This window comes from Crocuta crocuta, unplaced genomic scaffold (genome assembly GCF_008692635.1).
Source record: "Crocuta crocuta isolate KB4526 unplaced genomic scaffold, BGI_CrCroc_1.0 scaffold59, whole genome shotgun sequence".
Lineage (NCBI taxonomy): Eukaryota > Metazoa > Chordata > Mammalia > Carnivora > Hyaenidae > Crocuta > Crocuta crocuta.
In genome coordinates this window covers 2,077,203-2,101,262 of record NW_027551578.1, presented here as the reverse complement: position 1 = coordinate 2,101,262, position 24,060 = coordinate 2,077,203, and the positions used below count along the sequence as shown (strand labels likewise).

Here is a 24,060-nt window from a genome sequence, read left to right as displayed (position 1 = left end):
ATAGGCGGGAAACATCATAAAGGTTATTTGGTATTTGAGAGTGAGCAATGGGCTTAGAAAAAGATAATTACTTCTCATAGGTAATGTTTTATAGATGGCTTTAATAATTTAAATCTAGAGAGCACCAGAAGACTGATAGCAAGTGCCGAGTGGCGGAAGGAATTCAATTACATCTTCTTAACTCCCAGGTCTTCTTTAACTGCTTCTAGCCCTTGGAGCTGCCTTTTAGGATTCAGCAAAGCATTTAGTTACCAGTTCTACTTTGAGATCCTTTGTTCTTTCTTTTAATCTTTTTGTATTTTGTTTCATAGCTATTGCTTATGTGTTGATTGGCAGCGGTCTGTATGATGAAGCAATAAGACATTTTTCAACAATGCTTCAGGTAATTTTTCTTCTTAATTATGTAATGTCAAGTTTATAGTCATGACAAAAATATGGACTCATGCATAAAGTGCTACAGGAATACATTGATTTTAAGATGATGTGAGAAAGTAAAGGAAATCAGCCCTGACCGAGCACTTCGTTGGTGCAGGCCTTGAACCACTCCTCTCAGTTCATCTTTGCAGTATTACTTTATTTTAAATGAGGAAAATGAGATCAAAGGAGGTCAGGCCATTTGCTCACAGTCTCCCTCACCATCAGCTGGAAGAGATGGGCCTCAAATGCAAGTTTCAGAGAAAAAAAACCATTAGCTTCCCATCACTTTGCTCTCTACCGTGCCATCTCCCATAAGATATGGATGCTAGAAATTCTTGGACTTGGGCACGTTCACTTTCCACGCAGGAGTCGATCTGCATGGTTCTACTCATGGCTTTGTTTCTCCCCTTAAAGTTTGATGGTGAGACTCCTCCATGGAAGTATTGAGCCTTTCCTCACTGATGGCTGCATTAAAATCTGGTTAAGATAAAAGACTTGAACAAACATGTATAAGAGTTGCAGTGGAGACCTGTAATACAACCTCACATTACCAGCCTTATACCCTTATCTTTCTTTAACAGTGTTCTTGTAGATGCTGACCATTGTTGATGTGTGTATGTCCAGCAGAGTAGGACAGTGGAGAAGCATGGTCTTTAGAATTAAAGATACCCGTGTTCTAATCCCCTCTGCTGGTCGCTAGCAAGTTATTTAACCTCCTCGCGTATGAGGATAATAACAATTACCTCCAAAAGTATTCTTGTTAGGTTTAAATGACACATTCTGTAAAGTACTTAGTGCTCAGTACCTGGCACAGAGTAAGTGCTCAGTTAATTTTAGCTACTCAAAGCACCACTCCAGCACATTGATCTGTGCTAATGCAGTGAGAACCAACAGATAATTTACAATCCAGCAGGTAAACTCAATTTCAAAATGCTAATTTGGAAGTTTCTGCACCACTTTTGTTTTCTTTTTTTTTATACATAGAATAATTATATCGACACTTGTGTCTTCAGTCTCAAAATCACTGAGATACAAGCTGTTGTGTGTTTGAGTGCTCATATGGAACAGCATTTGTCAGTGGAGTGTGAAGTATGGAGGGTAGATTATTAGTCATATTAAGAATCGCCTTTCAGTGAGATTTGCACTATTGGAAAATGGAAGCAAGCCCTTCACACAGTTAACACTTGGCCCTGGTTTGAAAGGGAGGTTTTAGTACCTTTCTAGGAGCAGAAGTCAGTTAATCTCTGGTAGCTGATAGCAGAAAACAGTGAGAGTTTACATACATATTATCAATTCATTCAACTTTTTGAAAACCATTTTTACCATTGTAGTTGAAGGCAGTATAACAATGATTAAAAAAAAAACTTTAGTCAATAAAAAATTTCCTAATTCTGCCACTTTACCATTAGTGAAGTTTTTTTGTGTATGACCTTTTCAAAGTATGTATGCGTTTGTGTTTTATAATCTGAATATATGTACTATTTTACATTACTTTTTCACTGAATTTTATACTGTGGATGTTTTTCAGTGAGTCTCTGTACTCTTATGCTTCTATTGGCTCTATACTATTCATCATGTTGTCCGTCTGTTGTTGTAAAATGTATTTCTCTTGCCACTGCGTTCAGAAAGTAGATGCAACTTTCTCTCCTTGTGCCAAGAAAAGGTCTTAATATATTGATGTTTGATGTAATGTTTTCATTAGTCTGCACTACATCCTGGTGATGCAGGCATTGGTGAGGCAGCAACAGAGGATGGGGGACAGCACAAGTTCAAGTACTGCTGGCACACAGAGGACAGACCCGGGCGACCGCTTAGAACACACTTTGATGTAGGCACAAGAGTGCACTCTGTCTTTTCCTGCTGGCCCTTCTTGGCGATTTCTGCCTTCTGTCCCTTCGTCTTGGAGCTTCCCAGCCTTGTCCACATCATGACACGTGTGGAAAAGCCTATTCGCGTGACACACCGGAGCAAACGAGAGCAAATGTAGAGGCATCTAGAGAGAGCCTCTCCAGATTCTGTTTGTTACGTTGTCTTCGTGTTCCAGAACTACGAGAAATACTGGGCATAAAGACTGATTGAAAGAAATGCTAAAATTCTTCTCAAAAATTTTAAAGAGAAACTCAGTCCTGCCTTTGCAGACGAAACTTTTCCGTGTCAGGTTTTGTCTCTGAAAAGTGATGCCCAGGATTCCTACTTGCGAGCTTTCTGTTGGTTTCTTTAAATTCTTGATAGCAGTCTTATCAAGAAACTGCAGGAGCAGCTGGTAGCTCGGGTCCAAAGAAGAGCTATTGCCATTGCTCCAGTTCACCAGAACCGCTTTTCTTACTGTGAGTCAGGATTTGCAGAAGTTGGTCACTTTAAATTCTATTTTAAAAGCATTATCCTTCTTTAAATCTAACTGCTCTTCTTTTCTTACATTGGCAAATGCAGCGGAACTGTTTCCTGCTATAATCACACTGGTTTTTTAATCCCAGCGATACTTGCCCGCATCCGGGGTCCCGAAGAGCGATTTGCTCACCACTGCCACACAGATGCTGCCCCCTTGCCTTTCCCTCTTCACATTAGGGCTGGACCGAGGACCACTGCAGGACTGGACTGAGTATCATGTTAGGACTAGACCGAGTACCACTGCACGACTGGACTGAGTACCACGTTAGGACTGGACTGAGTACCACGTTAGGACTGGACTGAGTGTCACATTAGGACTGGACTGAGTACCACAGCAGGACTGGACCAAGTACCACGTTAGGACTGGACTGAGTACCACGTTAGGACTGGACTGGTAACCACTGCAGGACTGGACTGAGTACCACGTTAGGACTGGACTGGTAACCACTGCAGGACTGAGTACCATGTTAGGACTGGACTGAGTACCACGTTAGGACTGGACTGGTAACCACTGCAGGACTGGACCAAGTACCACGTTAGGACTGGACTGAGTACCATGTTAGGATTGGACTGAGTGTCATGTTAGGACTGGATCGAGTACCACATTAGGACTGGACCAAGTACCACGTTAGTACTGGACTGAGTGTCATGTTAGGACAGGACCGAGTATCATGTTAGGCCTGGACTGAGTACCACTGCAGGACTGGGCTGAATACCGCATTAGGACTGGACCGAGTACCACTGCAGGACAGGACCAAGTACTGCTGCATGACTGGACTGAGTACCACTGCAGGACCGGACCGAGTACCACTGCATGACCGGACCGAGTACCACTGCAGGACCGGACCGAGTACCGCTGCAGGACCGGACCGAGTACCGCTGCATGACCGGACCGAGTACCGCTGCATGACCGGACCGAGTACCGCTGCAGGACCGGACCGAGTACCGCTGCAGGACCGGACCGAGTACCGCTGCAGGACAGGACCCAGTACCGCTGCAGGACAGGACTGAGTACCACTGCAGCACTGGACTGAGCACGACTTCAGGACCGTTCTTGCCAGTATGTGCACCGGGCGCTTGCCTGCTCCCTGCAGGACCCGCTGCGCGTGCAGAAGCTCAGCACCCATAAGCCGCCACACATCCTCTAGTGAACCCGCAGCGGTGACTGCACACAAGCTCTTCAGGGGTTTTGAGGTCGTGAACACTTGATAAAACCTTTCTTTTAGACACAGCCTGTGAACTCTTCCGGTATGCAGCAGGAATGTGCAACCTGATTCCTTTCATAGAAAGTGGAGAACAAATGGGACCCTGAGGCTTAAATCGTATGGAGATTCCCCATTTTTATAAGATCCTTTAAAGTACAATCTGGGCTACTTAAATTCCAGAATGACTTTTTGACGTAAAGCTTTTAAACAACTTCCTTTTGTTTCTTAGCTGCACCATAAGGGGCAAACTTGTAAGATGTTTCCAGTTTCTGTTGCCGTAAGGTATTTGAGTAGTTCTCTAACTAGGGGGTACTTGGTACATCGATAAAGGAAAAAAAAAAAAGACTCCTTAAGCATCCGGGTTTCCAACTGAGCATAATTTCAAAGCTTAATAGATCTATCAGACTGCACTGAAAACTCCTGGTTTAAAAGCTTGTGAATTAATGCTGTCTCTAACCAGTGCCTGCCCACGTGTCCATGTATTGATGACCATGTTCTTGAAAAGCAGATCCACCTCCCAACTCCGGCTCTGCCTTGGTCCCCAGGCAGGGCTTGGTAATATGAGTGCTGCAGAAGTTTTATGAGGCATTGGTCTTGCTTATTAATTGTGTGGACTTGAGGTCATCTAATTCGGGTGGAATGGAATCCATAAAAATGTTTGTTTCTTATTTTACACGAGCTGACAAAATATGAAACATGCCTCTCTGTGTGATTTGTGAACATCCTTCATGTAATTATGTATGTGGGTCTGTGGCTTGGGCAAAACTTAGTCCTCGTTACATTGCTGCGCACTGACTTTTTTACTTATTTGTCTTTGATCCAGTGACTTTTGAGTTTTATTTTTTTTTTTTAATATTTTTATTATTTATTTCTAGGAGAGAGAGAGAGAGAGACAGCGTGAGCAGGGGAGGGTCAGAGAGAGAGGGAGTCACAGACTGAAACAGGCTCCAGGCTCTGAGCTGGCAGTCAGCACAGAGCCCGACGCGGGGCACGAACCCACGAACCGAGAGATCATGACCTAAGCGAAAGTCGGACGCTCAACCGACTAAGCCACCCAGGCGCCCCAACTTTTGAGTTTTAATGAGAAAGCCAGCCTTGGTGGTGGAAATATAAGTATTTGTAAAATTTAAAGCCGCTATATAAATGGTGTAATGAGGATAGTAAATTAGACCTTTCTGAATTTAAGAAGATCGATGTCTTGGGACTTGAGACATCTAAGTGTACGTGATCCCGGTAGTGTAACTATCTCATTTTATTACACAATGATTGTACATTTGCAAAAAGTAAGCAATATTGGAAGATTGAAATCTTAGTTTTCACTGAAGTAATTTCAAATTCTGAACACTTGGGACACCTGGGTGGCTCTGTCTGTTGAACATCCGACTTCGGCTCAGGTGATGGTCTTGCAGTTCATGAGTCCGAGCCCCACATCAGACTCTCTCCTGTCTGCCTGTCAGTGCAGAACCCACTTCAGATCCTCTGTCCCCCTCTCTCTGCCCCTCCCTGCTTGAGCTCTCCCCAAAATAAATAAATATTTTAAAAAGTAAAATTCTGAATACTTGGTAGAATGTAAATATTATTAGACTTGTAGACTCAAAAATATTTTGAAAAATCGATATTCCGAGCCCAATTTGTTTTTAGAAGTAAATACTGGTTTTTATCTGAAAATGTAATGCATTATGACATTTCATAAAGAGTTTAGACTTCTTGTTAACATTTGAAGCCCATGATAGACAAAATAATAAACTTGCATCAATCAAGAAAAATAAGAAAATCTGTCGTTTAAATTTAGGAACTCTTGAGGCACCTGGGTGGCCCAGTCGGTTAAGCCTTTGACTTCGGCTCAGGTCATGATCTCAGGGTTTGTGAGTTCAAGCCTGTGTTGTGCTCTTTGCTGACAGCTCAGAGCCTGGAGCCTGCTTCAGATTCTATGTCTCTTTCTCTCTCTGTTCCGCCCCCTCTCACACACACTCTCTCTCTCTCTCTCTCTCAAAAATAAACATTAAAAAAAATTAAAAACAAAAAACTTAAATAAATTTAGGAACTCTTAATACAAGATTATAACTGAAATAACAACTACAATAATCCTTTACAGATTCATACAATATTTAGATTTCTGTATTCAATTTATTCTTTCTTTTTATAATTACTTTTTTTTTTTTTTTTTATACTTGTAGCAAGAATTACTACCAAACTCCACTTATTGGGCCAGATATCTTCAGGGTGTTAGGGAAAGACCTGCCCCTTATGTAGCACACTACTGATACTTGTGAGTTCATTGGCCAGCTAGTGGCCTCTAGAATTTTTTTTTTTAAGTTTTCTCATTTATTTTGAGAGAGAGAGAGAGTGCATAAGCAGGGGAGGGGCAGGGAGGAAAAAAAGACAGAATCCCAAGCAGGCTCCACACCATCAGCGCAGAACCTGATGCAGGGCTCAAACTCACGAACTGTGAGATCATGACCTGAGCTGGGACCAAGAGTCAGATGTTTAACGGACTCTCCCACCCAGGCGCCCCTAGAATTTCTTTTTAGACAGTATAGCAGGATGTATAATTATTGTTGTTGTTATATAATACATTTGGTTACTTGTCTTGATTGATACAACTTGTTATCTGTCGCTGGCAGAACTGAAAGTCACTGCTGCAGGCATGATCAGACCACGTGGGTGACCCAGAGTGAGGGCTGGGGAAGCAACACACATAGGGTCACCATAGTGCTCTCTGCCAGTGGCGGCCACACATAAAATCCTGAGGTCCAAAATAATGATGACCAAATTCAGGAAGTTGTCAGTGTTCAGATATTTGAACTGTTACAAACTGTTGAATGGCTGTCTTTTAAAGGTTTGAAATTTTTTATTGCTATAAAAATATTATAGCTGTGATAGCCGTTGACCCACCTGAAGCTATTCCAATGGCACATCTGTCACACTGCTTTGCTTACAGAACCCTGGGGTGGCTTTTTTCCCAAACATGGTACCTCATTGTTTCAGGCCAGGTCATCTGCTTGCTTCCTCTGTGAGAAGAGGAGGCCAGGCCAAGCTGACTTTGATGTGATAGTCTTTAATATTCATTAAGATCTTCTTAGCTGCCTAAGAAATGGCTAATGTTGATTATTAACTAATAACTGTTACATATTAAGACAAGTGTCAGGCCATGTGCTAAGCATCATAAACCCAAGCATGAGAAGACATTCCCTTGAGGAGATTGTGTTCCCCTGGGTGACAAATGTGCAGATGCAATATAATGAGTAATAGAATAATTTCAATGGAATTATATCCATTAAGAGGTTCCAACTTGACTGCATGCTTTCTCCCGATCCCTCCACATACCCCTACCCATAACTGAGAAAGAATCCCTGGTCATGTGCCAGTGCTGCCTGGATCAATGGCATGAGTCCGCCTGCTCCACACATCTGTGTGCTACTGACTTCAGCACCAACTCTATCTGGATAGCTCCCAAGTACCTCTCTTGTCCCTCTGCTTCTCCCTGCTCTGTTCAAACCACAGCCAAGCCACCATGGTTTCCCAGCTTATCACCTCACATGTGCCACACGCATGCACACCATCCATACGTATGCACGTCTGCACTTTAAAACACACACCTGCTTTGCTGTTGGTTTTAGCTTAGAGATTAAAATCCTTAAGAAGGTCCCTGCCTTCCTCTCCAACCTCATCCTGGAGCAGACGCTATGCTCCCTGCTTGCCTTGGGGCCTTTGGCTCCCTCTGCCTGGAACAGCTCCTCTGAGATGCCCTCCCCCACTGCACATTTCAGCCAAGGTACCTCTTCCTCGGGGAAACCTTCCTAATTGTGTCTAGTCTTTATGTGTTTTCTAAAAGCACCATTTACTACTCTAGCTCTTACTGAAGATGTGACTTTATATTTGTGATTCTTTGGCTGAACTCTAAGAAGGCAAGAATCTTGCCTTCTGTCTTTGTTTTTGGTTACTACGGTATTCCTAGTACATGGCTAAAAGCTGGTCCTAAGTAAGTATTTGTTGACCAAATGACTAATGTCTATACAACACATAGTAGGACCCAAGGCAAAGGAGCTTATTTATTTTCCAGGGGAGTCTGGAAGGAGCCAGAGGAGAGTTAGTGTTTGAGCTGGGGTGGTAGGTGAGTGTTCCCGGCAGATGGACTAGCATCTACAAAACTCTGAGCTTGGGAGAGCATCTTTTATCTAGAGAACTATGAAGTAGTGCTCATTTACAGAGTTTGAATTATGAGTGGAAAGTGGAAGGAGATGGGACTGAACAGTAAGGCATGAAAATGATCGATATTTTCTACGAAAGCATTTAGATGTTACCTCATTGTTTTTCAAAGTGTGAGTCACTACCTTTTAGTAGGGCCTGAAATTGAATGGCAAGTGAAGACTAGCACTTTTTTTTAAAATGAAATACACTAGGATAGAAAACAGCAGATTGCATTGCAGATAGGAAGACTAGGTTTGACTTAGTGCAACTTTTATTTCTAATGTGTGTATGCGTGTGCGTGTGCATGTTATATACATAATATATATGTACACAGGGTTACAATGTAAGAGGCATTTTACTGTGAATTAGAGCAATAATATGTTGGAATGTGGCTGTTGTAGGTGTTGGGGAGCCAATGAATAATTTCAGCTAGGGCGACATCAGAGTTCACTGCTAGATAATTCTTAGTGTGGGGTCGGAGACTAGATGGGAAGAAACAGGAACATGGTTAAGTAGGTTGCAGTCGCGTAAGAGAGCTGGGGAGGCGTCAGACAAGGCGTTAGGTGCATTGGGAGCGAGGGACAGCAGAGCGTATGCAGGAGGCAAGACTGTGGGATTTCCTGAGTGGACATGGTGGCGGGGAGATGAGGATGAGCCCCCGAGTGGCTGGCCCTGCCCACAGGCAGATGCCACTAAAGTAGAAGAACTATTTATTTAAGTACACTTTTTGTTTTTTCTGATTTGACCCTCATAATTTTTTTTTTTTTCAGTTTTAGGGGGAAAGCTTCTTAGGTAATATATTTTGAGACATTACAAATCTGAGAGTAGGTGTTCCTCTCCCTGGAGAATGTCCTCACAGGGGAAGAGCCCTGTGAGCTCACTGCTCCCTGCCCCGGCCTGGATGAGGTACTCTTCTCTGTGGACTGTTCTGTCTCCTGGCAGGCAGTATTGCTATGGAAACACATGAAGTCAATTTTACCTTAACTCCTCATCGGGAGTTCTTCCTGCTCTTCCTCTCTCTCTGTGCCTGTATCCCTCTCTCTCCAAACTACCCCTCTGCCTCTTTTATTTGCCAGCCAGGGAGGACATTTAAATGTTTCAAGTGTTGTTATCTCTGGGTGTCTGGATTATGGAGTGCCCTTTACTCCCTTCTTTGTGCTTTTCTTCATTTTCTAGATTTTCTGTAGTTTATAATATTCCAATTATTTATTTGAATAAAATGTTTTATTTATAATAAAAATGTCTATTTTCTATCATGCATATTCCTTAAAACATCCTTTTCTGACTATAAATATGTACACATTTGTCTTAAACAATGAAAAGGAATAGTAAGTAGAGTGGAAACATATCTGGTAATGCCACCCCCAAGAGAAATTTGCTGTTAGCATCTTGAAGCATTCTTTTCTGCACATGTACTGACCCACACAAATCATTTATAAGTACCGTTTATAAAAAGAGGTGCCATTCCTCTGTAGTTCTGTAACTTGGGTTTTTTTCCCATTTAGCAAACAGCATGGTGCCCTTCATGCCAGTCACATATAAGTTATAAATCCAGACATAACTGTCTGGAGCCTGGGAAGAGGTTTAAATGAGTGAAGTGGATTGCCATGATGTAGAGGTGATGGGTGGGCTTCTGGGAAACTGATGAATACGTACCCCTCATCTAAAGAAGCGGCCAGTATTTAGCTCTAGTTTTTTTTTTTTTTTCATGAGAGAATGCAGAAATGTGGGCTTACCTTTGCTGCATGTTTTGATTTTTCAAGTGAAGCTGGAGATCTGTCACCATTTACTTGAATTTTTCCCATTTGTATACACCGTGAGCCAGTCACCCCGCTGAGGCCACCAAAGCACCGGTTTGCTGCTTGATACAGGTGTACCTGATTCTGTTTCCCATAGTCTTTTTTGTTTTCCAGTGTATGGTATCTTCTCCTTTATTTTTTTCTTATTCTTGTTGAAGTTGCCGTGTCTTTTTCTGCAATGCAGGGAGACCCCCTATCTCACATTTGAAACCAAATGATAGATTAGTCTACAAAGTGCCTTGTCTGGTACAGTTCTCCTCATTTCTTTTTAGCGTTAAGAGTTTCGCCCCGGACCCTATAGCCAGAAGCTGTTACTCTTCTTTCTTAAATGCAGGGGAAGGATTCTGAGAAGAGGTAGAAATTGCAGAGGCTAAATGTAGAAGAGAGGCATTTCCCTCAGGAAGTGGGACGATTCATACCACTGACCTGTTTGTGGGGACCTGGTGGCGAGGCAGAGGACCTTGTCCTTGGGCCCGAGAGGGGTTTCATCTAGTCCATCGGGGGCGGCTTGCAGAAAGGGGCTGGTTCCTATCCTGACACATAGTACAAAGGACTGCATTCACCCCAGCTGATTGTGGAGTGGACTCATTTCTCGTTGCTCGATGGGTCTGGCACTGGGAGGCTCTTCCCTTTTCAGATGATTTCCTGACTGTGCGAGGGGGACAAACTAGGAAGAGGCATTGCCTGGTGCTTCACTCCTAACCGTTTATTTCCCCGGGCCTCCGTTTCCCTCCCTGGGGGACAGGATCGTGGATGCTGCTGCTCATAGGGTTGTTGAGACGATGGCATTTTAAAGGAGACGACCGTGTGACAGAAACTAGCACAGGGCTCGTTAATGTTGGTTCTCTTTGTTATTTTTTTTAATGCAAAGAACCTTAATCACGTGTCTCATTCAAATGAGCCTCAAGCACACAGACTGTACTGGTTGGGGACCGCGTGTGGACGTGTGTGTGGCGGTAGTGTAACTAGAGCTTGTCACTTGTGGCGTTAACGTGCTTTACGCAGAAACTGATTTGATTTGTTTTGTTTTGTTTATAGTTTTTGACGTGTTTCTGTTTTGGTCTGACTAGGAGGAGCCTGATCTGGTTAGTGCAATTTATGGCCGAGGGATAGCCTATGGAAAGAAGGGATTACATGTGAGTATGGAATAGCTACGCTTGCCATAGCGCCTAACATGACCTGACCTGGACCAGGGCTCCGACAGAACCGCTCCCTGTTCCTTGAGCGCCGATGGACGCGCAGTGGGGGCATGCCAGTTCCTGCCTGAGAACGTGGCTTTAGAGAATGTACTCAACAACATGCGGCCAGGAAGGCTGGGGTGGGGTGGGGGGGAGACCGGGACTCTCTACCCAGGGCTCCTGGAAGTCCGTCTTCCCATCTGTTCTAAAAGGACAGCCTTGCCAGCCTAAACTGGATTTCACGATGAGCGGGACATAGAGCAAGGAAGGCATGAGACTTTGACTGAATTCCCAAGAAATATTCATCCATAGAAGTGGGGCCCGGGGATCCATAGTGCAGTAGGACTTAGAATTTGAGTTTCTTTCACAATTTTTAAAGGTTGAATAAAAGACCAAAAGGGTTTTGTTGTTTTTGGTAAAGATCATTTGTATTTTGTTATCATATATTATACTCTCCCCCAGATGAGTTTATCGTTTTAGCCTCTTTCCCTTATTTCTCTGGGGAATGCAGAAGGAGGGTTATAATAAACCTGTTTGACTCAACAAAGGCACTGTGGTGTAAAAATGAAGATTTTCCTGAGATTATATGGTAAATTAGAAAACAGTTGAAGATTCAGATCTTCGCATTTTCAGCCTAGAACATTATACACAAACTATTCTACTGTCCTGTTGTGTATTAGAAATACTCAAATTAATGATGATTGAGGTGGAAGCATCACTTTTGTGTCTTTGCCAGTTTAAAAAATTGTACCCTTTGGGTGCTGGCCTATTGGAGAAATTTTATATAATATTTGTATACTTCCGAGTCGTAGATGACTGAGAATAAACTCAGATTTGGGAACAACAGAGGTGTTTTGGAAGGAAACCGTGTTACATTCAAAGCATCAATAAATGACGGAAGTTGTCAGAGATAAGCCTCTTCCTAATTTTCACCTCTTTAAATTATACATCTCAACATGAAATTTGCCTGTATCTTTAATGCGTTTTTAATGTAAAAGTAACATGCTCCTACTTCTAATATAAAAATAAGGTGCAAATTTAGAAGAGAACTTACCTAGACTTCCAAAGGTGTAGGTATGTAGGCTTCAGGGTTTTGACTGACACTGACTCCGCCCCTTGGTGCCCCTGCATTGCCCCTGGTCAGCATCATTTTGCATGCTGGTATCCATCCACATACTCATCCCTTGAAATTCATGGATTCAGTGTTTAAATAGGTTCAATTTAGAAAACAGCCTACCATCAGTGGAACTTGTGATACATAGCCAGGTCTAATGGGCTACTACTGATGGGTAGGTAGGTTTGAGTGAGTTAAGTAATTATAATAAAATGATGTAAACCAGCAGATCATTGGTCTTGAAGCTAAGCGCATATTTACTTCTAAATAAGTAGTTATATCATTACTAAATTTTTAGTTTTTTCAGAAAAACTATTCAACCTGGTTTTGAGTAACAGTGTATCTCATACTAAGCTAATGCCTTTTCAAGGACATTAAGAATGCTGAACTTGCTCTGTTCGAACTGAGCCGAGTAATTACCTTGGAACCAGATCGTCCAGAGGTATTTGAACAGCGAGCAGAAGTGAGTGCGGTTTTCTATTTTCCTCTGTCATTATTGGATTAGTTGAATCTCAGATTTTTTTTTCCTATTATTTTATCACATAAATTTTAAAGCTCCCTTTTCTGTTGTATTTTCCTCCATAGGTACTTTATGTCTTTAAACGTGGTTGAAATTACTAGAAAATTATGGACTGACTGAGAGTACTCCTGATTTAACATTTAATAGTAATATTTAGCATTAAAATATGTGGTTATAACAGGTACTACTACTGCCAGTGTTCATGTTTATCTATGACATACTTTAGTAAAACGGTGTGACAATATGTTCAGAATGAAATTTATAACCGTTACACGTGCACATGTGCGTGTGTGTGTGGTGTGTGTGTGTGTGTGCACGCTAATGTATAATTCCTGGGACATGTGCTTATCTACATAGAGACATAGAGCAGGTAAGGGCGACCACAACCAGACCTTGAAGGAATTTAGGACTTGAAGTGGAGACAGAGGTAACGTGGCGAAAATACCAAGTCGTGTTTGTGATAGGAGACATGAAGAGGAAGTGCTTCTTTAGGAACAGAAGGGCGTGTTTGTCAGGGCATGGGGGAGGTCGGCAGGGACACAGTGTAGGAGTGTCTGCCGAGAGAGCTCACAGCTTGGGGGACAAGGTGGAGAAAGGGTGTTCAGGTCAGAGAAAGGAGTGTGTGGTGAGGCATTCCTTTTCACAAAACATGTTCCTCTTACCATTTCATAATATAATCATAAACTACCCAGATTTCATTTTACCATTCGTTTAACCATATCAAAGGCTTTAGAATTTGTTAACATATTCAAACTGGATAAAACTTAACTTTTAATCATCTGACATAATGGGATTTAATAGTTGAACTAAAGGAAAAATGACCTCTTTCCTCTTGTGGGGGAGAAAACTTAGAAGTAAAGAAAACACTAAAGGTGTTAGTAATGTAACAACTGTATTTGTGATGTTTCTGTTCTCAGAGTTACAGTGTCTAAAGTTACAGTTCAGTTTCATACAGTGAATTTTATGCCCTATTGGGAATTTGGGTTTCTGAATACAATTCTTTCTCAGTTAATGATATAATTCATAACCTCTTCTCTGTTTTGGATTGTAACCGTAAGGGTTAAGGGATTGTAATTTGTTCGTTACTGCACGAGAGCCTTGTTGGTATTTAGGGTGAGATTTGGTGATATCTGCTCTGGGGAGGGGTGCTGATGCTTTTTCCCTCCATCACTCCGACGTTTTGTTAAAATGTCATGATAAAGCATGAATTCATTAAGTGTACATAGAAAGAAGACTTATTCAGCAGCTGTAGAAGTTCCATATTTCCACTCAAAAGCTAGTCGTGTACCCACAAATGACATTGGTAATCCAAAAAGTAATTTTCAATGATCTTACATATATATAGTGATATTCCCCTTTCCTGGCATCACTAGGCAATAATACCACTTCAAAGTGATTTTTCCAGCTAGATTATAGCTTACCGTTTACATACACCTGAAATTATTTTATGAGAAATCTTTCTCTTTCATACTTGCTACAATAGTCTATATTTCATGAACATAATTTAACCTTTTTTAGTTCGGCCATTATTACGAATGTCGATTATTGTGCTGAGGTGTGATGGTTCAATTACATACCTAGGGGTTAATAAACTAGGTAGGGATGGTTCTTCCTTCCAAAATACAATCCCAGACTGCCATGCTTTTTGAATTCTCAGGTATATATTCCATAATTTATTCCTTTCCTTCTTCTGAGCTGCTGTTCTTGCCTCTGGCGATGTGCCTGCCCAAATCCTCTCTCTTTTGCTGGTTTTCAGTTCCTGCCATAGGAAACCATAGTAGAAGCTGATGGAAATGACCTATGTTATGAGAACAAAATTAACCCGAGTTCAGGGTGAAATGCTTGCGCTTGATTGCATGAGTCCTGATACCCCATTTTGGATTTTCTTACATCCTCTGGGTGGACTTTTGCATTCTCAGCTGTTTTCTGTGCTGTCATCGTCACCTGCGCACACAGCTGACGCTGCATCACCAGGGCTTCCCAAACAAGCCTGCAGACCTCTGTTCTTCCGCCTTGCGGATCTTGACCGATGAGCTAAGAGTTAACACCAAGGGGCTCCCCCAAACCCCTGGGATCTTAGATTAGATTGTCAATCAGCCCTTCGTACCGCAGAAGACCTAGCTAAAGACCATGAAGGACTCTAATCTGTGTCCATCAGTGTCTCTATTTGTAATGGTTCAAAGTTATCCTTCAGATTAACTTTGAAATGCTAAATTTTGTTTTGAAAGATAAAGATCGGTTGAGGAAAAAATGGGTCCCATTTCAAGAAGAGCGACACCTGTTGTAACCCGGAATATGAAACCAGGACAGAGCAATTGCTGTAGTTCTAGTTCATCAGCCTCCCCCTCTGCGGTACAAAGACCAGGCAGGGGCCCCTCAGCCTGATGACTTTGAACTTCACCGTGTAGTAGGTGGGGTCAAGGATTCTTGCTGCCGGGAAAGTAACTTTGTGAGTGGAGTGTGGCGAGGTGGCATTGAAAAGTCGAAAACATCGGCAGTTTTGGGGTTGATCCCTGGAAGATTTCTCCCCTAATTACATGTTTGGGTTTATAGATTCTATCCCCTCTGGGACGAATTAATGAAGCAGTGAATGATCTCACCAAGGCTATTCAGCTGCAGCCCTCAGCACGGCTGTACAGACACCGGGGGACCCTGTACTTCATATCAGAAGTGAGTTATTTTTGCCTTGAAACGTTTCTTTTGTGACAATAGAGATTTCACTTTTCTGTTCACTTCAGAAAGCTGCTCTCTGATAGATTTGGGTTTGGGGCTGCATAATAATATGCCTGTGATATAGACGGTTAGGAAAGCACTTTCTTTAGCTGAAATTGAGCCCAGTGGAGAAATGTTAAGTACCGAGAGCACATTTTCTTGCTTGAACTGTCAGCAGTAACTAATTCTAGACTCGGGGAAGAAAGAAAGAGAAAATGAAGAGATTTGATTCCTTGACTGTACTTCAGCCTTTTTTGCACATGTCAGAACAGGGAAACAGGTGCGCGTGTTATTGGTGTGATTGTGAAATGGAAAGGCACAGTTTGACTTTCCTTGAGGCGCGAGAGCCACAACTGGAACCAACATGGCGTCTCAGACTGTAGCCTCTCGGTGGCAGTGACCCAGATCTGGCAAGGTTATCTTTTATCATCATAGTGGTATTTATGATCGCCACCGTTATTTGTGAGGGTTTATGTAACTTCAGTAACAATTTTCTATTGCCAAAGAAAATAGGTATGACAAAAGTCTCAGCATAACACACGTTAAGGTTGACCTATCGCCTTTAGAAGTATTCAGTGTAGGGGCTCCTGGGTGGTTCAGTCGGTTAAGCGTCCGACTTCGGCTCAGGTCATGATCTCGTGGTTCGTGGGTTCGAGCCCCACATCGGGCTCTGTGCTGACAGCTCGGAGCCTGGAGCCTGCTTCGGATTCTGTGACTCCCTCTCTCTCTGCCCCTCTCCTGCTTGTGCTCTCTCAAAAATTAATAAACACCAAAAAAATATTTTAAAAAAGTATTCAGTGTAATAAGATGCTAGTACCAGAAAATAAGTTTCTCTAACAGATTATGACTTTAATACTGTTTTTATGAATAGTTTTTAAAAAATGTGTATTTATTTTTGAGAGAGGGAGAGAGAGAGAGAGAGCACGTAGCAGGGGAGGGGCAGAGAGACTATAAATCATCTTTTTGTAGTTGAGACTGCGTATTTAAACCTTTGCGGGATTTTCCCCTGTCAATTTCCTGAGAAAACCAGCTGTTTCAACAAACAGGATAAGCATTCAGCTGATATTGATGGGCATGAAATGTTCCCTTTAAAGCCAAAGAGGGCACAGAATGAAATGGGATTGTTTTTATCCCCCTACCGGTCAAAAGTGGGAAATGTCTGAATATCTAATGTATCCTACTATATTTTTTCCCTTGCTCTCCTTTCTGTAGGACTATGCGACCGCCCACGAAGACTTTCAGCAGTCCCTAGAACTGAACAAAAACCAGCCTATAGCTATGCTATACAAAGGTCTAACTTTCTTTCACAGAGGACTTTTGAAGGTGAAAGTATTACGCAATATGTGTACAGTATAATGATCCTGGTTTCCTCTGGAGGGTGGGAAGACTTTCATGGGATTCCACTGAGCCTGTTTGCAAATGACATCTCACGTGTCCACCTAAGTGGTTTATTTTAGGAAGGGGTTTGAGTCGGTGTATTTATTGAGCTCCTACTATCTGGTGCAGACGGGACAAGGATAAAGAGGGAGAAAGAATTCTTTGCACTTTATGCTTGGGAAGGATACAATTCACCAATCCTACCCCCCTGGCCCACACACACATGTATAATATATCATATGGCAAATACACTAAAAACATTAATATAAGGAAAGTGCTTTGGAAACAGAGATAGGAAGAAGGATTCACTTAAACTGCAGTGTTAGAGAAGGTTCCAGAGAGCAAGTGGACTTTGTCCTGGGCATTGCAGGAGTGGATTGGGGGCAGCCAGCTACTTCAGGCGGAGAGAAAGTGTGAGCGCTGGTGTAGAACATGGAGGTATGGCCATTTTGCAGCGTAGCAAATAGGTTTGAGCATAAGAGAGTTGAGCTGGCAAGTCGGCCGAGGGGAGGTGGCCAAAATGTCTAGAGTGCTATGCTGAGCATCTTGACTTTGATTTATGGGCCCAGAGTGCTGTAAAATCTAGATTTGGGGGAAGGGATGTAATTGAGACCACATCTGCCATTTTGGGGGTGGATTCTGACACGCCAGTGTCTGGGGAGGTTGCGGGCAGAGGACCACGGGGAGACCCTGGTAGCTGAAGACCTGATCGGACTCCTGGGGGCTCCAGGAGCCGGTCTGGAGACATTTCTACAATGAGCACCTCACTGCTGCCGCCTGGAGATTGCTGTTGGGGGTGGGGAGGAAGGACTTGAAGGAAATAGAAAAGGCGTCATCCAAGCCAACTGATGTGTGGAGAGGCAGTGTCACCTCCGGCCTGTCCCTGCCTCCTGTCCTTGGTCCAGCCCTCTCTGAGCGTGTTGAGGACCTATGGTGTACCGGCCTTATCTTGGGGCACGGACCTGGCTGGGCGTCGGGAGCGGAGCCCCGATCTCTCACAGTGGCCCCCTCAGCTCCCCTGGCCAGCACAGTGTTGGAGCTCTGGGGCAGGACCCGCCCAAGCCGTCTGTCTTAAGTCCTCCTGTGTAGGTGAAAAACACTTCATGCTAACTCACAGGTCAAGAGAGTCAGCAAAGAGAAGGTTGCTCTTTACCTTGACTTTGACAGCTGTGAAGAATTCAGGAGCACATGGCAGGAAGGGTGCGTTGGGCAGCAAGAACATGTGCTTTATTACGGAAAGTCGTTCCGAGGATCATGCACATGCTCTTAGGGGGTAGGCGCAGTTGACCCGTCAAAAGGCCACATGTAAATCCACAGTGTTACAGGCAGCACCTGTCACGTAGAAGGTGCTCAGTAAGTACTAGTGGACTAAATGAATTTCAAGGACAGAGCGTTGGATTTGGAGTTGGAAGGCCTTGGCCGGAGCTCCGCTCGGAATCCTGCGAACTGTCCCATGGGACAAGCTACTTACGCCTTTTCAGCCACTCCTCTCTTTGCCTCCTAGAGATGATTCTCCCGTTTGCCTCTTGAAGGGGCTCAGTAAAATAACGGGTGAAAAGTACTTTCAGAGCTATGAACACTGATCAGGTGTTAGTCATTACAGATCATGTTACATGTGAACATTTAGTTTAATCCAAGTGTCAGAGGCCTTAAAAAAATAACTCGCATCCACAAACCACAAAAACCGGAGGGAGCTGTTGAGATTTTCTTCCTGTCCTTCCTGCAAGGGTGTGGTGGGTGGTCCTCACAGATTTCCCGTACCCCCCCTGCCCCCCCAACTCAGGCCGGCAGCCCCCGGCATCGAGAGCAGTTATTTAAAATGCGCTTTGAGCAACTGCCAGATGGGCTTTTCCAGTTTTATTTTTTATCTGTCCCTATTCCTCTTACCTTCTCTCAGTCACCTTAAATTAAGAAAAACTTCATCACAATACCGTATGCAAAGGCTATCCCTTGAGTCACTCACAGAGGAGAGAAACATCTGAAATGCAAAAAAACACCAGCCATCAGTACTGAAAGGTGAAAAGATATTTTTCTAAAGGAAACAGATGCAGACAGAGGGTTTCACGGTGAACCAGAAAGCCGAGTGGAGGAACGTGGGCAGGGAGGACTCTGTGCTACTTGGACATGAGAATTTGTCAGAAAAGAGCACAGAGACACACTACACACGGCACAGGGTCTAAAACTCAGTTTGGCTTCTTCCAAATCCACGCGAGGAGAACCCAGAAGCCGGGCTTCTGTCCCACGAGCCCCTCAGTGAACCAGACTTGCCAAAGTCTGTGGCGCCTTCTCTTCCCTGAGATTGTAAAGAGTATCAGCGTGTGTGATAGATGGGAAATTGCGTTTTTATAGATCTGCCGTCCGAGGAGGTCAGACTGTTTGCGTATTGTCTCACCCATCCCAACGGCACCCCCACTAAGCATAGAAGGAGCAAAGGGTGTCCCAGTTACACAGATTGGAAAACTCGGTCAGTGGTGACATGCCTTCCTTAAACTAATGAACTTAGCCTAGATCTCTTTATTTCTCTTATTAACCGTAGAGGCAACATATCCAACGGACCCCTGAATTAGAGATGTCTTTATATCCTAAAGCTGGTCAGCCCAGGTCAGCGGCAATTTAGAAATTAATTAGGTGGGTGGGTTGCTTATTTCCTTAATGAGGTCGTATGTTAGAAATTATGCAGGCAATATGACCCGACAGATTTTGTAGCCATCCAGCTTGGTGGATGGATCAGGCATTTTGGATTTCCCTGGGGAAAACAACAGCAAAAACTCTCCTCGCATCTGTGTTGTAAGGACGTTTCAAAAGTGGTATATTCCGAGCACCTGTTTTCTTGTCAGCCTTCACTTCGAGAGGCCCCTGCAACTGTTCTCTTCGTTTTAACGAAGCAGGGAAGCCAGAGTGATGGCCACCCACCAATGGTGAGGGAGGAAGATGGCGGCCTTGATGGGGTATTGCCCGCCCTCACTGTGCAAACAAACTCTGAGCCAGTTCGCGTGCTTAGAGACTGATTCATTCGAACGTAGTGTCTTTGTTCCGAGTGGCTTCAAATCTTGATTCTGCTATGTCCCCTCTTTGGCAGAATGAGGTAGAGAGCTGTGCAGTGATTAGACAGGAACCCCGAAACCAAAGACTCTTAAAAGCTGAAGAGAAATCAGACTTTGAAGAACTGTGGCGTCCCAGCGTGCTGTAAGTGCAGTGGGCAGCAGATGTCGCCCGGGCATCTCCCCCAGACGTCCACAAACACCCCAGACTTCCCACGCCCCAGCTGGACTCATCACCTCCTTCCACCTCCACCCCGCAGCCAGCCCCCCTACTTCCTCACATTGGCTAACGCTCTCGCCTTTCACCCGGGCTCTTCAGCTCCTAAGCTTCCTACCCTCCCTTCTCCCTCACCCCCCATGGCCACCAGATTCATAGTTTGCCTTTCAGAATATCTCCTGAGTTTGTCCCTTTTTTTCTGTCCTCAGAGACACCGTCTCAGTTTGAGCTTTCGTTATCTCTTGCCTGGGCTCCTGCAGCCACCTCATCACTGGGCTCTGTCCCCTCCCCTGTCCAGCCCGCCTGCTCTGTTGCGGCCGGTGGCAGTCATCTCTAGGGTCAGTTTTGTGAGGTCCCGCACCTACTCACAGCCCCCAGTCCTCACTGCTGCCAGGGTGACACCCNACCCGCCCTCTTGCCCCCCCCACCACTGCACACCACCGCCCCCCTGCCCAAGATTCCCTCTTCCTCTGCCACCCTCCTCCTCATTCTCCCAGACCCAGCTCAGTTGTCGCCCTCCTGGTGTCCCAGGCTCAGTTAGGTGTTCCTCCCTCTTTATCCCCAGAGACTCTTCCTTGTATCTCTCTCGTAGCTCTTAGTTCGTATCCTAATAACCTGGTTCAATCATTGACTTTCTAACTAGACTGAGTTCTTCGAGGACAGAGAGAATGACTTGCTCGGCTTTGTGTCCACCCTACCTCACCCTGCCCCTCCCCCCCCCGGCACATAGTAGGCGCTCAATACATGTTTGTTGAATTGAAAATGTCCTTGTAAAAAGCCCAGAAGACCTAGGCTGTGCTAGGGCCAGAAGCCTAATGGAGAGTAGTCTTTAACATTCAAGTGCTAACACAGATCTGTTCTCATCCTTCCGCTGAACAGTACGCAGTCAGCGGGACTCCCAAATGAGAAGGTTGTCCCCATTGTCACCTTAGAAGGGTTTGAAAGCCAGCCCTCCCACCCTGCTGTCTCCTACAGAGAAAATCAAAAAGCAGGGAATGAATGATTTTTTTTTTTAAGAAAAGAATTAGGATTGTATGCCTACCAAATCACTAAATATTTATTGAGTGCCTACCATGTGCAAGGCATTTGACATGTTAGTAGTTTTTTTGCTATGAATTATCTAATCAGGTGTGAAATACACAGAAGTTTTAAAGTCTTTCTCACGAAAGCCTCTAGAGATACTTTGTAGCCATTAACTTAAGTAAACATGTCTTTTCTTTGGGAAATGTGTGAAATGTCTTCATTTTTTATCACAGTAAATAATCAAGTCACAATGGGAAGCACATTGAGTAGTTTAAGTCCAGGATGTTTATTGGGAAACAGACCGGTACGTTGTAGTAACCGTTTCCAGAGGATTCCACAGTGGCCAGGCGCACTGTGCGTTCCCGGCAGGCTCCTCCCTAGAGCCCAACACCTCTACCACCTTCTCACTCCCTCAGCCCCAGACCCGGAGTTGTGGGGGCCCACAGCTAGGCCCCCGGTGCCCCAACCTCAAGGTCTCCGTTTTGTTTTACTGTTTCTTTTTCCTGTAGATCATGGGAGTCATTCACATAGTCAATCTAGGAGCCTGGGTGCTTTTTTTTTTTTTAATGAATAATTTCACCTTGGGCTTGCTTTTTTGTCTCTTTTGCTGGTTCTGTTTAAATGCTGCTAGTTATGACCACTTAAAGTTATGTTATATAGCTAGTAGGCTTACTTTTATTCTGCAAGGCCTTTATTAACAAAGAAATGATATTGTCACGAAGGTGTTATCCTTACCTAATGAAATAGGGGGAGGGAAGCCGTTTTCCCGTTCTGAAACCTGGCAGTCTGTGTTATTGCCCACAGCAGAGCCTTTGTTTACTGTTGAGATCAAACCTTCCTGACTCAGTTTGTCAGACTCTCTAGTTCTTTCTTTGAAGTCCTCATATTAAAAAAAGAAAATCACTCCAAGACCACGTATATTATATATTTAGTGATGTAAGTGAAACTCAATTTTAATAGTTAGGCAAGTGACATAATTTTCTATATACTTTTTTCAGGAAGCTATTGAGTCCTTCAAAGAAGCCTTGAAGCAGAAAGTAGATTTTATTGATGCGTATAAAAGTCTGGGACAGGCCTACAGGTAAGAAAAGTAATAGGGTAGGAGGGAGAGTGTAGACTGAGGAGATGAGAGTGCCTCACCTAATAGTGATATTTGAAAAGAAATTGCATTTCCTCACCAAAAGAAATTGCCCTTCTAAATCACATAGGCATTTAGGTGCTTGCTGAGAGCCTCTCTGGAATATAAAAAGAACCATGGGTCAGAGGATATGACGTATATACCATCTTTTAAAACGGCTTTGCTTTGTATATGTTGGTCTAGAAAATGTTAGTCCTTCAAGGTTTATTGTTTTGAAAAGTGGCATTAGATGCTGGTTGGGTCATAGATACTGCTGCTTTTCTAGGCAATAAATAAGATTAATTCCCACATGACTGTGAAGACTCCTTGATTAAAAGGCTAGAAAATTATGTTCCATAGGGTGATACTGATGATCATCAAGATGATCAATTATGGCACAGCTATAGTGCCCCTCTATCAGGAGGGAGGGGTTGTGCTTTGACCCTGGCGTCCTGACTCCCGGTGTTACCCTGACCAGGAGAGCTACTTTGACTTCTGGCTTTCAAAAAGTTTTACAGTCTGACCTGAAAAGGAGATTGCATGGCGTGACAGAAGGCCTCGGGATTCAGGGTCAAGGGATTTGGGAATCCAGAATGGGTTCCAGATTGCCCATTCTGCACTTGTGTCTCCGCCACTTCCCTGAGCTTCAGGGTTCTCCCTTACGAGGTTCTGTGAAAGTTAGGAAAGAGACAGTAACAGAGATCCCCTTCAGAGCTCTGTTAGGCACCTCACTCGGGAAGGATTGAATTCAAGAGCTTATTTATCTGATGCGGCCACTGGAGAAGCTCTCTTAACGCTGACTTGAAGAAAGTGTCTTTGTGTTCGTTTTCGATTTAAATGATACTTATCCTTGCTGTCCCACAAAATTGTTGGGGACATACCTGGAAAACAGATTTGAAAGCACCTTGAGTAGCTAGTAAAGTGATATATAAATGTAAGTGGGTATTATATATTTTTAAAATATTATTTACAGAAAATAGACCCATGGAATGTTTTAAAGGTGGTTTTGTTATTTGTAAAAATTTAATAGGTAAAAGAAGGCTAGAAATAATCACTTCTACTCTGAAATGATTACCATCCTAAAATACAGTTTCTTTCTGACGTTTTAAATTACAGAATGATTTACTGGATTTTAAGTAAAGTAACTTCTGTGACAGAAAAATACAATTTTCAGCCTATGAATTTGCTTCGGAATGATACATCCATATATGATTGTAACCTACATATTGAGAAACATGATCTTATCTAAAAACTAAAATTTACATATAGTTTTTAAAAAAAATTTTTTATAGTTCATTTATTTTTGAGACAAAGAGACACAGAACACGAGTGGGGAAGGGTGCAGAGAGAGAGGGAGACACAGAATCTGAAACAGGCTCCAGGCTCTGAGCTGCCGGCGCAGAACCCGATGCGGGACTCGAACCCACGAACTGCGAGATCATGACCTGAGCCGAAGTTGGACGCTTAACTGACTGAGCCACCTGGGCACCCCTAAAATTTACACATAGTTTTTTAAGGATTGAAGCTCATCATGAAGTGGGGAAAAGGATTTGAATAAGCGCTTGCCTTTGGAAATCAATACACTCATTTTCCCCAGAGAATATCAAGGGCTTTGTGGTTATCCTGTAGTCTAGTAAGAGTTGGGAAAAGTAAGTAGGATGGGATGTGTCAAAGTGTAAAGTGGTGAAACAGAAAAGGGAATCCATATCAAGGTATCTGATGCTCATCTGGGACCGTAATTCTAGGCTAATGTATTTTGTG

At 43.5% G+C, this 24,060-nt stretch overlaps 1 protein-coding gene and 1 non-coding gene across 2 annotated transcripts in view; one reads left to right on the top strand and one right to left on the bottom strand.

Annotated features, from left to right (window-relative positions):
- The window catches only part of TTC13 (tetratricopeptide repeat domain 13), an 86,226-nt gene that overhangs the window by 26,058 nt on the left and 36,108 nt on the right, over positions 1 to 24,060 (top strand). The window contains exons 6-11 of the mRNA XM_077751687.1: positions 312 to 382; positions 11,071 to 11,136; positions 12,663 to 12,755; positions 15,366 to 15,482; positions 16,737 to 16,847; positions 22,181 to 22,263. Of these exons, the coding sequence (XP_077607813.1) occupies positions 312 to 382; positions 11,071 to 11,136; positions 12,663 to 12,755; positions 15,366 to 15,482; positions 16,737 to 16,847; positions 22,181 to 22,263 (541 nt within the window). The remainder of the gene's footprint in view (positions 1 to 311; positions 383 to 11,070; positions 11,137 to 12,662; positions 12,756 to 15,365; positions 15,483 to 16,736; positions 16,848 to 22,180; positions 22,264 to 24,060) is intronic.
- On the bottom strand, positions 6,180 to 6,334 carry LOC144221246 (small nucleolar RNA SNORA62/SNORA6 family). Its single transcript, XR_013331999.1, has one exon. It is a non-coding gene; the product is annotated as a small nucleolar RNA SNORA62/SNORA6 family (small nucleolar RNA).